The sequence below is a fragment of the Canis aureus genome, chromosome 14, assembly GCF_053574225.1.
Source record: "Canis aureus isolate CA01 chromosome 14, VMU_Caureus_v.1.0, whole genome shotgun sequence".
NCBI classification, from domain to species: Eukaryota; Metazoa; Chordata; class Mammalia; order Carnivora; family Canidae; genus Canis; species Canis aureus.
In genome coordinates, this window is record NC_135624.1 from 25,319,369 (window position 1) to 25,334,062 (window position 14,694).

The window sequence follows — 14,694 nt, forward strand, 5'->3', positions numbered from 1 at the left end:
GGGGATGGACGCCTCGCTTGCTTTGATCCTGTCCCTGAACAGGTCAGCAGGGCGCCAGAGCTGGGCTCAGCCCAGGTAGTGCTCCCTACTTCACCCTGGTCTCTCCTAGGAGCTGCCTGAGAATGAGCTTCTACACCCACCTCTGAGCATCTGTGTGGTGGACTGGAGAGCTTTTGGGAGGAGCACCCTGGTGGGCACCTACACCATCAACTGCTTGAAGCAGTTTTTGTGTAAATCCAAGGAGCCACTGGCCCTCAGCTCACAAGTAGATGGAACCCAAGTTGAGCAAGGTAGGAAGCATCTTCTAGATTCTGGAGCTTCAGACTACAAAGCTGTAGTGCCTGCAAGAGCCTGCTAAGGGACCCCACATGAAGAGGTGCCCCACAGTCAAGTGGAGCTTTCTGAAGAATTTGCTGCTACAGTGCCCTCAGCTTCTTTAGCTGCCAGACTATGACTCTAGGACTGACATCCAGGTCAGCTCCTCTAAGTTGGCTTCCACCAATGTGACTCCAGCTCCTTCTACCTCCACTCGCTGACATTTTTCTATGTTTGATGTTAACTTTGATTTGTTCCATTTTGGATCTCAGGTGCCGAGTTAACTTCTCTGTTCATGCTGTGCAGTCATCACTGGTCTGGTCAAGGCTTCTGGCTTATGCCCCCGCCCTTCTGTACCTCATTCCCCATTCCCATGCCTGGCCCCCTCCCCACTGTAGACCCCACACTGCCCTTCTTTGTAAAATCTCAATCCATTTCAGGGACATATATAATATGACACTGTAATCTTTATCTGGTTTCCAACTTTTTTGCTCAAAGCTATGCTCTTAGATCTAACCCTATTGCTGGGTGTACACTACCTACTGATCTATCCCACTTTGCTTTTCCTTTTCCTTTATATTAGACCCCTAGACTGCCTCCAACTCCTCACTTCCACAAATGATGCTGTTAGGAATATCCTTGCGAGTGCTGCCAAAGGGAGAATCCTGCAAGGGATTTTCTTTGCCATATACTGGCTCACCGGGAATGTGCACATGTAATTCCACTGAGTATTGCTAAAGGGTGCTCTAGAGAGCTTTACTGGTTCATACCAGTCTACACTAGTCTATACCAGTCTATACCTGTTTACATTCCTACCATTACAGCATCTGGAGTACCCTCTTCTTCTTCCTCCATACCACATGCTATTATCCAACTTCCTGAATTTTTGTTTTGTTTTGGTTCTTGCCACTCTGCCACATATAAAGTAGTATCTCATTTTTGTTTTAGCTTGGTTGTCTCTGATTACTATTGAATTTACACATCTCTTCACATGCTTGTGCCATCTAGATGTCCCTCCTGTGATTTGCCTGCTCGTATCACTTCTCCATGTTTTTATGTGTTTCTTTTTCAATTTTCTTTGTCTTTTCTTCTAGACATCCTGTAGATTGTATCTTCTCCTAGTCTGATAACTGCTAACCTGTGATCCCCATCTTTGAACAGAAATTCTTAATTTTAATGTAATCATATCCATTTGAATTTTAAACTTAATGGTTTGTTCTTTCAGAATTTTGTTAGAAAACCCTTTCTCAATTCTTGGCCACAAAAATGTTGTTTTATATTTTTTTCTATAAGTGTTATGTTTTTAACTTTTACATTTAGATCTGCCATTTTTCTGTGTTTGTATGTGATTTAAGATAGGGATCCTACTACATTTTTCTCCATAGAGTACATCATTTTTCCCCTAAAGAGTCTATTTTCCCTATTGTTTTGTGCTATGAGAGTTTTCATAAATCAAGTAGCTTACATCCCTAGTCTACTTTTGAGCTTTCTATTCTGACCCCCGATCTTCTCATCTCTGTGCTAAGCACAGAAAATGCCTATTGAGTGTATATATGAAGTTGAATTTGCTGTTGAAAACAAACTCTGGAGGCCATGCACCCATGGAGGCTCCCAGCTGGGAAATGTTTCGAAGTACTGGATTCTACAGCACAAAATGGAGAGAAGAGGACCCTTGGCAAGAGAGGGCAGTGTTATGATGTTTTTACTGAATCAACAATCCAGTCAAATATATCACAAAGTCCAGGAACCTACCCCTGCTTCGTGACAAGCATATGTCATATGTACCCAGAGTCTAGCCTGGAGTTGGGAGCTCATAGACCTCTGGAGCCTCCAAAGTTTCCCTGAGTTAACTGGGACTGGGAAAAGACAATCCATGCAGTGGACCTGTGCTCTAAACCTTGATATGCATTTTCCTTATGACCAGTTTTAAAATGGCTCTCAAGGATCAATAATAAGTACAAAAATTTATTGATTCCTGATTATGGACCAGCTGCCTTATATCATGATCTCATTTATCTCCCAATGAGATGGGTTTTTTTTTTGCTGTCATTTTATAAATAAGGAAAATGAGGGTCAGAGATGTTAGGAACTTGCCATATTTGAATCCAGATCTGTCTGATTCCCAGTACTGGGTGTTTGAAATGACCTCCCTGTTTTGCAGCCCTGTTTCCTGACCTGATGTACTTCCATTTTAGCTCTTTCAGATTCACCAGTAGCCACTGAGCCCTCTGGATCCCTCAGCTCCTCCCAGGAGCCATCAACAGATCATATCTATGTGGATGTGGAGCCACCTCCCACAGTGGTACCTGACTCTGCTCAGATTCAACTAACCAGCATGGTTGATGTCCCTGACTCATCTCCTATGCTTGAGCCTGAACCCAAACCTGCAGGCCAGGAGCCACCAAAAGGTGGTAAAGCTAAGGTCAGAATTTAATCCTCCTTCATATTCACAAGGCTTTGCACTGAAAGCTGTAGATACTAATCCTGCCACCTACTAAGCTGTGTGACCATGAGCAAGCAACTTCATGTTTCTGAAACTTAGTTTCCTCATCTGTAGAATGAGTATACTGATACCCACTTCACTTCATCTGTAGAATGAGTATACTGATGCAGAGTTATAAAATTCTGCATTTCTGTAGAATCAGATAAGCCAATATACATGAAATTCAAGTGTTAGATAACTGTGGCAGTCATATTTAATTGAACAGAAACTCTTCTTAATTTATTAGCTTGGAAAGACAATTGTTTCTTTATTTAGATCTATCCCACAAATATTTCGAATCTACTTTGCACAAGGACAAGTAAGACAAAAAAAAAAAGAAAGTATTCTCTAGAGCCTAAAGAGAAATGAGACTTCTCATCCTCAGCTGAGATTCTGGAAGACAAGATGGACAAGTACACAAAGATCCATAAAGCATAAATGTGATGAATCTAAGTCATAAATTCGAGTGCAAAATCCTGGTGTATCAACCCATTGAAGAACCAGCCAACTTTTTAAAAGTCCTGAGGGATTGCCTACCAGCACATGGTAAAGGCTGAAATAAAAAGTGGAGTAAGACAGAGTTTTATTTGTTTATTTAAGAGATAGAGAGAGCAGGAGTGATAGGGAGGGATAGAGGGAGAAGCAGACTCCTCACTGAGCAAGGAGCACAAGACATGGGGCTTGATCCCAGGACTCTGAGATCAGGACCTGAGCTAAAGGTAGACTGTTAACCAACTGGGCCACCCAGGTGCCCTATGAGTTAGACAGATTAATGGATATTTGCTCAGGCTGCTCCTATGTTATGTATGCTCAGTGTGACCCTCCATGGCTCAAGGGGTTCTCTGCATCCCGCCAGCAGTGAATTTGCCACTTCATGTTAGAATTACCAGTTAAAGTGTATTTACCACCATAAAATTGTGAGCCCCATCAGATCACAGATGATTTTTTAAAGATCTCTGTATCTCCTGTTCTTAATAGAGTGCCTGGCACATTGTAGGTACTCCAGAGATGTCTAAGAGCAGACAGATGATGAGTCTGTCATGGGACCACTGTCTTCTCCCAAAATGCCTCCTCTCTGTTGTCCATGTATCATTGCCACTCCTGTCTCTCCATCCCTTATGTTGTTGGTGTCATTGATTTGTACCCATTCAAATCAGAAATGATGCTAAAAGGAAATTGTCTACATTACATCACTTAATCCTGCAACAGTGAAGTAGGCAGATATGATTGCCCCCACTTGAGGAAACTGAGAATTACAAAATTTATATTAATTGTTTGTCAACTAATGCCTTGTCTGCCAAAGCACACTGTATCATGCAGCCTGCCTATCTTCTCTACTGAACTAACCTTCCCAAATTCAGGGATTGTTTCTCATTCCCCTTACATCCCCAGTGTCAGGCACAATATCTCACATCTGTGTGTTTAAATAATAATGAATATTTTCTGAATAAATGAGTGAATGGGTGGATGGATGACTAACATGTCATTTATTGAAATGATACAGAGAGCTGCAGCCACAAAAGCTGCCCATACCCTCATTTGCTCCAAAGGGATCTATGTGTTCCCTTCCTCAGGATACCAGCCAGCCACCAGCAGGCAGATCCATGAGGCCTCATTAATAATGCATCTCTCATCCCTTGCCAGGATGCCAGGAAACCTACTCGAAGGTCAACCAAAAAGAAAAAGAGAACCATAGCAGATGAATCTGCTGAAAACGTCATTGACTGGTGGTCCAAATATTATGCCTCCCTCAAGAAAGCACAGAAGGTAGAGTCTTTCCTGGCTATGACAGCCAAGGGATTTGATAAGAAAACACAGCACTTTTCACAACACCACCTCCCATCTCACATTATCCCCTTCTAGATTCTACTATAGGTAGGCCCTTCTCAGGTGCTGTTCTGTTAACTGCAGAAAGATTCAAATCCTGGAAGGACCAGGGATCCAGAATTGCAAAATCCTCACCCTCTGGCTAAGGCTGACACTAGGACATGGCTCTGTTGTAAGTGTTGGAAGGATGTTCAGTTCAGCATAGCATCATAGAGATCTGCCCCCCAGTCAGACACAGAAAGGTCCATCCATGAGAAAAGGTGTCTCTGGATAGATGGGCATAACAATGAGGGCTTCAGGTGTACCTGGAGATATCTAGATTGAAGGGCCCCAGGTCTCCAGCAGGATTCTAAGTTTGTACGGGAAGCTATCAAAGTAAAGGCAGAGGAGTTGGCCTTAGCAAATGGGAGTTATCAACAGGTTGCCAGAGCAGGGCCTCATGCACATGAAACAAAAAAGGATTGAGTTATAAAACTTGAGATCCACTGGAAAGTGGGTCAAGAGATTCAGGAAAAAGCTCAGTGGTTGAAATTAGTAAAACTTCTGATCCTTGAGTAAAACAAAGAAAGGAAAATTAGTTGTATGTTATCATCACATTCAATTGAATAGAAACTCTTCTGATTATTTCATTTGGAAAGAACATAGTTTCTTCATCTAGGAATAGCCATGAATATTGACATATAGTTAAAGAAATAAACCTAACAGTGATATCTGCCTCCAAACTCCCTCCTGTTGCTGCAGTGGACACTTCCATTCCTAGTGATGGTTCAGCTCTTTCCCCTTGCTCTTCTAACCTCCCAGTCCCTGGGACCAAACCAAAGATCCAATGACCTTTCATGACAGCAGATAGAACTCATGGTGCCAACTAGGTGATGCTCCGGGGAGGTGGGAAAATAGGGGAGAGAGGTAGTGGCCAAGAGGGGGCTGTGCACACAGGGCAGGGAAGTCTGCTGCTTGCTGACACTTTTCTTGGACACATGGGAGCCTCTTCTGTAGGGCCAGGCATTTTGCTGATAGTCCCTGGTCAATCAGCAAGGCTTCACTTGGGGGCTTTCTGGGCACAGTTTGCAGTCTTTTAAAATGGCATCTCCAAGAATGATGAAGCCTGAGATAATGGAATTGGGACTATTGGCTGTCAGGACTCATATATGAGGCATAGTAGGGCCAATAATCTTATCTCCCTCTTTTCTCCAAGGAAAAAGAGAGCAATTCCAAGGAGAAAAGAAGCAATGCAGGTAAGTTATTTGGGCATGGAAACAGACCATTTGGCAGAGAAAATACTAAAAGGAAGTGGTGGGAGGCACGCTAGGTCTCCCCTCCCTCATTTCCCATATGAGAAACAATATCACGAACATGACAACATTCTAAAAAGATCACATAGATGATTTAAGCTGGACTGGGACCAGATCCCAGGTCTCCTGAACCCAGTTCAATGCTGGAACTGCCCCTCTGGCTCATGGCCTAATGTAGAAAGAGCAGAGCAAAAGCAGGAGGAAGATGGCATGATGGCCCAGATCCAGGGTGGTGAATTTTAATTTAGGTGACCTGGATTTTAGGTTCCTGACTTGATTTATAAGATTAGGTAGATCTGGCTTGGCAGAAGTTCAAATGGAAGAGGCCAGGGATTTGAAGTGACCACAAACTCAATTCAGGCCAATGGTAGGTCTTGACCTAAAATCAACAGTGACCACTAGTGGCCGGTACTGTTTCAGGTGAGAAGTAGGAAAACCAGAACCAGGCACTCAGTTCCTTGGATCACTCCTAATTGGCAGGCTTAATCCCAAAACCAGCCCCATGACATTAGCAACAGTATCTTCCTTCACTTTGCAGATGGTGAAACAGAGGTACAAAGAGATTGAGTAGTTACCTCAAGTTTACATAGCTGGAAATGAACAGAGCTAGAGGTCTGTCTCAGATGGCATTTTCCTAGAAGCTGCTGGAAAACTCCTAAGCAATCTCTCTAACTGCATTTGTGAATTGGTGCAAGACCCTTAACATATCTGAGCCTCAGTTTCCTGAACTAGGTGAATCTCAAGTCCCTAAGCATATCCAAGAGGAAATGTAACTAAAAGCTTCAGAGTCTGTCCATCTTGGGTCTGTTCTTGGCTAGTTGGATGACAAGGCAACTTCCTTCCTTCCATCTCTGGGCCTAGTTTAATGAATTCTTACATATCCCAGGACAGGCTAGCACATTGCCTGGCCCTGGGAATCTGCTGTCATTGCATTGCTCTGTGAGCTGGATCTCTACCATCCTGCAGCACACAGACTATACAGGGCTGTATGTAGCAACCCTGTGGGGAAGTGTTACTATTTCTTTTTGAAAATAAAAGTCCTAACATGTGATGGAGCAGAGGGAAACAAGGAGCTTGACTTTGTTTCTTCTCATCTGAATGACCCTGAGGAGTCTAACAGTTTCCACTATCCATCCACAGAGGGGAAACCAGATGAGGTGGTGGTAAATATAGAAGATGGGCCAAAGAAGAAGAAGGACAAGATGCTCAAGAAGAAACCCAAAGAAGATGAAATCCCCAACCTGGCTGTCTTACAGGTGTGTGGACAAGGCCATCTTGACCATGGATGGGGTGGGAAGTTCTGGAGGCAGATTCTATTAGTGCCTCAGTCAACCCTAGTAATGCCTCTGTCTGAACAAACTTACTTTGTCTTCATTATGATCATCGATGCAGAGAAATGAACCTTAACAAGCATGCAGGCCCAGACAATGAAGCTTGCTAATTTTCTATTTTCCATGTCCTCATACTGAGAAGGGGCAGAGCTTACATTGGTTAGCCTGGATCCAGCAAGGTAATTTGCAGTGGATGAGTTCCCCTTGGCTCACCTCTCAGAACTTGTCCTCAGCATCTCAAAATATGATCAAAATAGCAGGAGTTTTGCTTTTTTAAACAAGATATATTTATTTGTTTTTAAGAGAGAGCGTGAGTGCAGAGAGGGGCAGAGGGAAAGAGAATCCTCAGGCAGACTTCCAGCTGAATGTGGAGCCCAACACTGGGTTTCATCCCAGGACCTGAGATCATGACCTGAGCCAAAATCAAGAGCTGGCTACTTAACTGACAAAGCCACCCAGGTGTCCCCAAAATAGTTGGAGTTTGAACTCTCACTGAAGTCAGCTCCATCACACAATCTTAACATTAGTCAGAGGCTATTAGCTAGAGGCATATTTATGGGTATGAAAATTGAGATTATGAAACTTACATATAAGAAATTTAGATAAGTAATTTTGATAGGAAATTTGCATAAGTGATTTAATTATATTACCAAACCTGAAACTCAATTCGATTTTGCATTTCTCAAGTATACATACATATATAACTATGCACTTGGAAAATTCATGTCTATATGCATGATAATAAAAATAAATTATCCATCATTTCATATGTGTTAAGAATTAGATGCTTAATGGACATTTATTGATTTGAATGTTCTCAGAATATTATAGATTGGACCCAACAACCAAATGATATCAATTGCTATAAAAAGTTTCCTCATAGTTATAATCATATATATATATTTTAATTTTGGTTTAACTATACTTCTTGGAACTTCAAAGTTTATCCAAAAGACTTTATAAATTTCCAAGTGGTAGCTAGTTCTAGAGGTACTGAGTCAATCATATTCCTTATTTTGCTAAAAATAAATGAACCATGCCTCTTAGATTTTTCCGATGGGCATATATCAAGGCTGGTTTTGAGAATCTTGGCATTCTTCTTGGTCCTTCCTTCCTTTGAGCACTGTCTTCTCTTTTTTCCCTAAAGATATACGATGGTGATCTCGAGAGTGAATTCAACAATTTTGAAGACTGGGTGAAAACCTTTGAGCTCTTCAGAGGCAAGTCTACAGAGGATGACCATGGCCTCGATGGGGACCGAGTCATAGGGAAGTTTAAGGCAAGTTCCAAAGTTAACCCTTTTATTTGGCTCTCTGGTCTTTAAATGCCAGATATGACTCAATTCCATTAATGATATTGTAGTGTAGGATGTATATAAGAAAATTCCCTAGTCTTTACACAAGAGCCTCTCTAGAACCCCACAAGGCATAGCCCTGGTCTTTTGAGATATATGGTTTGTGGCCAGTGAAGTGGGTTGGAACTCAGTCTGATGGGATATAAGGAGACAGAGTTGTTACCTAAAAGGATCACTGAATTTTAATTTGCGTCTCCCATCTCTGACCTACGAAATATATGATCTTATCTGTACAGACCTACCAATTGGATGATTAAACTAATCAAACAACAGTAACCCTTCATCCCGGCAGAGTCGTGGTGTCAGCATCACAAAGCGGTAGTTGGCACTTGACTCTGAACTGTGCACTGGGCCATTTGGTGCAGGGCAGTGTGTTGGAAATAGCACAAGGACTGAAACTCACCACTCAATGATATTGTAATACTAACTAGCTTCCTAATCTTGTACTTAACCTCCCTGAGACTCACAGGCAGCATCTGAAAATAGGAATACTGCAGTCAGGCTAGAAGGAGATACTGGGGAAAAAGCACCAGCTCAGCTTCCTGTGTATTAAAGGTACTCAGTATCCCATCTGATGCTCCTATCTACATCCTCCCCTAACAGCCCTGTGAGGAGGCTGTTACTCTACCAACACAGATTCATGGACACATCGTAAAGAAGCTCAGATGCAAGCAAGTTATGTGAACTGCCTGAGGACACCCAGACACAAGGGTAGTGCCACAAGGGTAGTGCCAAGTCCTGCTGGGTCCCAGGCTATGATCAGTTTCCTAGCACTATGCCCTCCCTGGCTTTTGGTAGAGCATATGACTGTATTGTTTCACTGGGTTGTGCTTTGTGGTTCCAGGGCTCCTTCTGCATCTACAAAAGCCCCCAGGATTCTGGCATTGAGGACAGTGGGCAGCTGAGAATCCAGCAAGGGGTTCCACCCAACCACCCGGTCAAAGTCCTGATTAGGGTGTACATTGTTGCGGTAAGCCATCCTTGTTTTCTCTGAGGAATTGTCTTGGTCTGCTCAGGTTGTTTAATCTGGGTGACAAACAACAGACTTGTATTTCCTCACTGTTCTGGAGGCTGGAAGTCCATGATCCAGGTGCCAGCAGAGTTGGTTTCTGGTGAGGCCCCTCTTCCTGTCTTGTCAGTGACCACCTTCTTACCATGTACTCACATGGCCTTTTCTCTGTGAGCACACATGCACTTGTACACACACACACACCAAGAGTGTGTGAATGAACAGAAGAGAAAGAGAGAGAGAGAGAGACAGGGAGGGGGAAAGCTTGTGTATCTTCCTCTTATTTTTTTTAAGATTTTATTTATTTATTCATGAGAGACAGAGAGAGAGAGTCAGAGACACAGACAGAGGGAGAAGCAGGCTCCATGCAGAAAGCCTGATGTGGGACTTGATCCCAGGACCCCAAGATCACGCCCTGGGCTGAAGGCAGGCGCTAAACCCCTGAGCCACCTGGGGATCCCCTCTTCCTCTTCTTATAAGGACACCAGTCCTTTTGGATTAAGGCATCACCCTTATGACCTCATTTAACCTTAATCTAGCACCCTAAAAGCCTTGTCTCCAAATACAGTCAATTAGGGTTAAGGGCTTAGACATAGAATTCTGAAAATGCACACTGCAGTCCATAGCAGGAGGTATGAAGTTTGGTTGATAACATGCATATTTGCTGGCTTTTCACTTAAGAAAAATACTTCCCAGGCATATTAGACTGCTCTGGGTAGCTTCATTTGCTGTCTTGTGGTTGCCTGATAGCTGGAAAGAAAACCAAATAGGACTAGAGCAGGAAGCTCACTGGCAAAAGAGAAAAACCAGGGCAGAACAGGGCAGGGATCACTGTGAAATCCTCCCCCGTGGCTCTGCCTCTGCATTGTCACAGTCAGAAATTTCATTTCAAATGTATTTCCAAGAAAAATCTTGCTTTTGTTCTAAGCTTCCTACTTTCTGATGAGAGCACTACACTTTTTTCTTTTTTTTTTAAGTTTTTGTTTCAATTCCAGTTAGTTTTGTTTTAATTCCAGTTAGTTATACAATGTGATATTGTTTCAGGTGCACAACATAGTGATCTAACACTTCCATACATCACCAGGTGCTCATCACAACAGGTGCATCCTTTTTAAAAAAAAATTTTATTTATTCATGAAAGACAGAGAGAGAGAGAGGAAGAGACATAAGCAGAGGGAGAAGCAGGCTCCCTGTGGGGAGCCTGATGTGGGACTCAAAGCCAGGACCCCAGGATCATGACCTGAACCAAAGGCAGATGCTCAACCACTGAGCCACCCAGGTGCCCCACAATAAGTGCATCCTTAATCCCAATCACCTATTTCCCCCATCCCTCCACCCACCTGCACTCTTATAGTTAAGAGTCTGATACTTGGTTGAGAGCACTACACTTTAATGTTGAAACTTTTTGGCCTGATTGCTTGGAAGCTTGTGTCCAAATCTGATGTTCAGTCAAAGCAAATCTCTGCCAAACCTTTATGGTTCATGTATTTGTTCTCAGGATACTGCCCTTGGAGTTGATTTTCATATCCTATTTGATTGCAGTAATCTTATTTTATACAAAGTTCCTTGTTTAAATTGCCTATATCTGTATCTTTGGGGTAAATCCCCAGCAGTGCAATTTCTGGGTCGTAGGGCAGGTCTATTTTTCACTCTTTGAGGAACCTCCACACAGTTTTCCAGAGTGGCTGCACCAGTTCCCATTCCCACCAACAGTGTAAGAGGGTTCCCTTTTCTCCGCATCCTCTCCAACATTTGTTGGCAAATTGAACAGCAATAAAAAATAAATTTATTATAAAATAAATAAATAAATAAATAAATTGCCTATATCATTTTTTAGAAACATAATGAAGCATAAAGCAAAGATGAATTATTCTTTAATACTCAGGGAAAATTAAAATGTTCCCATTCCATGATGCAATTTCCATGTGTCCTGAGCAGCAGCATCGCCCCTACCACCATGGTCCTGGCATGTTATAATCACCAGGGATGTGATGATGAAAAAAAGTAGTTTCTGCCCTCAAGAAAGTGGCCATCTAGTTGGAATTACAAGTGCTTATAAAGAATCACTGGCAGTTCCAGGTAACCTATATTAAACACCCACTCAGGGCACTTGGGTGGTACAGTCCGTTAAGCATCCCACTGTTAGTTTTTGGCTCAGGTCATGATCTCAGGATTGTGATCTCAGGGTTATGGGATCGAGCCCTGCATCGGGCTCCACACTCTGCATGGAGTCTGTTTAAGATTCTCTCTCCTTCTCCTTCTGTCCCTCCCCATTGTGTGCTCTCTCCATTTTCTCTCTCTCAACTAAAGAAATAAACCTTTAAAAAACCCTACCCAACCACAGGATAGTTTAGACTACTTTTTTCAAAATTTTGTCCAAGAGGTCATTCATGTCATGGGAGAGACCATTAATAGGCATTCCTCAGGAAGTGGACCATGTGTTCAAATACATTTGAGAAATAGTGCATATAATATATTTTTTTCTCTTTACTAGCCTCTGGGATTCACAAAGCTCTTTAGCACATCATGGTGTGAGAATTCCAGAAGCAAAGAAACCTATTTAACTGTGGAATCTTTAACAGCATTTTCTAAACTTCTTGCCCATACCTTTCTCCCCACCATCTACAGAAAACCTTGCAGAACTATGGCTCTTTGGGACATACTTTAAAGGAACCCAGAAATAGAGGGTATGAACAGCAGGAAGGAGGTTGGAGACAATTACTATTTATTTGCTCATTCAGCAAATATCTACAACACACCTTTGATGTGTCTGGGATCCTTTCCACAAAGGCCAGGAATACAAATTGCGCTCCTGCTCAGAAAGTGGGGGAGGTGGGAGGACTGCTCCAACAAATGAAGATTCAGTGGGTGGCAGCCCTGGTTGTGGAGAGGATAGGCTCCCTGTCATTCGGGACAGGTGGCACCTTGCATCGACATTTCCAGTAATAGTGATTGTAATGCTCTCTCATGCTAAGATGTAACCAATTGACTAAATAATGAGTTATTTTTAAAAATCTTTTAATTTAATAGAACATCCAAAAATGTAAAAAAAAAAAAAATACTACTACTTAAAAGTTGTTCCAAGAAAGAAATAAAATCTCCCTGCCTCTACAATTCTATCCCCAGAAATGACTCATTTTTCTTAAGAATATATACATACATCCATATCTATAGTTGACTATTGAACAATGATGTGGGGGTGAGCGGTGTCAACCCCCCTCAGTTGAAAGTCCATGTCTAACGTTTGACTCCCCCCAAACTTAACTATTACTAGCTTACTGTTGATTTGAAGCCTTACTGATATCATACCCAGTTGATTAACACATATTTGCTGTATTATATGTATTATACACTGTGTTCTTAGTAAAACAAGCTAGAGAACAGAAAATGTCATTAAGAAAATCCTAAGGAAAATACATTTATAGTACAGTATCATATTTATTGAAAAAAAAACATATAGAAGGGGACCTGCAGAGTTGAAATCCATGTTTTCAAAAGTCAGCTGTATTTACACTTGTCTACAACTACATCTAAGTAGTTATTTAATGCATCTTGCTTCATGCATTACATATTGATCTCTTTTTTTCTTACTTAGTATAACTTGGACATTTTCCAGGTCAATACACGTGGGTGTTCCCTTCTTTGTAGTAGACACCTAGTGTTTTATTTAATTAATGTAGTACCCATTTATTCATTTGTTCAACAAATATCAAGAAGACCCTGTTCTAGGTCTGGAGATAATGTAATGAATAATATAGACAACACTCTTGCTCTGATGGGGATCCCATACTAGCCAGGGGTGATGTGGAGATCAAGAAAGGACAAAAATAAGCAGAGGAACAGATCAATGAGATGAATGTCAGAGATAACTGCTATGTCAGGGATTAAAATTGAGGGATGAAGGATGCCTGGGGGGCTCAGTGATTGAGCATCTGCCTTTGGCTCAGGTCATGATCCTGGGGTCCTGGGATTGAGTCCCACATCAGGCTCCTCAAAGGGAGCCTGCTTCTCCCTCTGCCTATGTCTCTGCCTCTCTCTGTGTCTCTCATGAATAAATGCACAAAATTTTTTAAAAAACTAAGTGATGAGATGAGAACAAATGGGGAAAGGATCTTTTGGATTCAGTTTCTAAGTAATTGACAGGTTATTTACAAATTTGCTATTAAACAATGATCTGATGAGCATCCTTAAAAACAGAGCCTTGTGTGCTTATGAATTCCATTTGGAGGACAGAATATTAAAAATAGCATAGTTTCTTACCCAACTGTCATTTCTGCAGTTTCTCTGTCTTATCATTCCTCACCAGCCCCCTACCTGGGACATCACCTAGAAAGCCTGTCTTTGGGGTGGGTTAAGCCAGGTTCTCTGGAAGCAGACCTCACGCTGAGACACAGACCATTACTCAGGTGGCCAGTGCTAAATGCCAGCCTGATGGAGTCATGGATTCAGAGCCCATCAGGTGTGGGATAGGCTTTCAGGTCCCCCACCCCGTGATTTTACAGATAGATCTCAGAGAGGAGACACAGCATGCCCCAGATCACATAAGACATAGGACTAGAATCCAAAGTCATGCCTTCTGGCTCATGTCCAGCTCAGTGCTCACTGCTCTGTGCCAAGTGCTGCTTTCCCCTGAGGACATGACTTCAGAGAAAGTTCAACCTAAGATGATAACTTTTCTTTCAGCATCAAAATGGACAGGCTGAAGGGGTGGTTCTTAACCTTGGCTGCACCATGGAATCATCTAGGGAGCTTCTAAAAGTCCCAAAGCTCGGAGCCAATTTAAATTAGAATCTGGGGATGGAACTCAGGCATCCATATATTTTTTTAAATCCCAGGTGATCTGAGTGTGCAGCCAATGTTGGGAACCACTGGACCAAAAGGATTTTCTTTCTCCTCTCTAGGCATTTAATCTCAGCCCTGCTGATCCGGATGGCAAAGCGGATCCCTACATTGTGGTCAAGCTTGGCCAAACGGAAATCAAAGACCGGGACAAATACATCCCCAAACAACTGAACCCAGTATTTGGAAGGTCAGTGGCCATGTGGGTCATGAGATGCTGTCCTGTGTGTGTTTGCTCCTGCTGT

At 42.4% G+C, this 14,694-nt stretch overlaps 2 protein-coding genes across 9 annotated transcripts in view; one reads left to right on the forward strand and one right to left on the reverse strand.

The window, feature by feature from the left end:
- FER1L6 (fer-1 like family member 6) overlaps positions 1 to 14,694 on the forward strand; it is a 156,382-nt gene that overhangs the window by 104,120 nt on the left and 37,568 nt on the right. For all 4 annotated transcript variants that reach the window (XM_077847127.1, XM_077847128.1, XM_077847130.1 and 1 more), the window contains 8 exons: positions 110 to 290; positions 2,511 to 2,737; positions 4,442 to 4,564; positions 5,820 to 5,859; positions 7,057 to 7,172; positions 8,395 to 8,526; positions 9,446 to 9,571; positions 14,512 to 14,639. In XM_077847127.1, the coding sequence (XP_077703253.1) occupies positions 110 to 290; positions 2,511 to 2,737; positions 4,442 to 4,564; positions 5,820 to 5,859; positions 7,057 to 7,172; positions 8,395 to 8,526; positions 9,446 to 9,571; positions 14,512 to 14,639 (1,073 nt within the window). The remainder of the gene's footprint in view (positions 1 to 109; positions 291 to 2,510; positions 2,738 to 4,441; positions 4,565 to 5,819; positions 5,860 to 7,056; positions 7,173 to 8,394; positions 8,527 to 9,445; positions 9,572 to 14,511; positions 14,640 to 14,694) is intronic.
- LOC144283277 (uncharacterized) overlaps positions 1 to 14,694 on the reverse strand; it is a 66,484-nt gene that overhangs the window by 45,283 nt on the left and 6,507 nt on the right. The gene's annotated exons all lie outside the window — the stretch shown is intronic.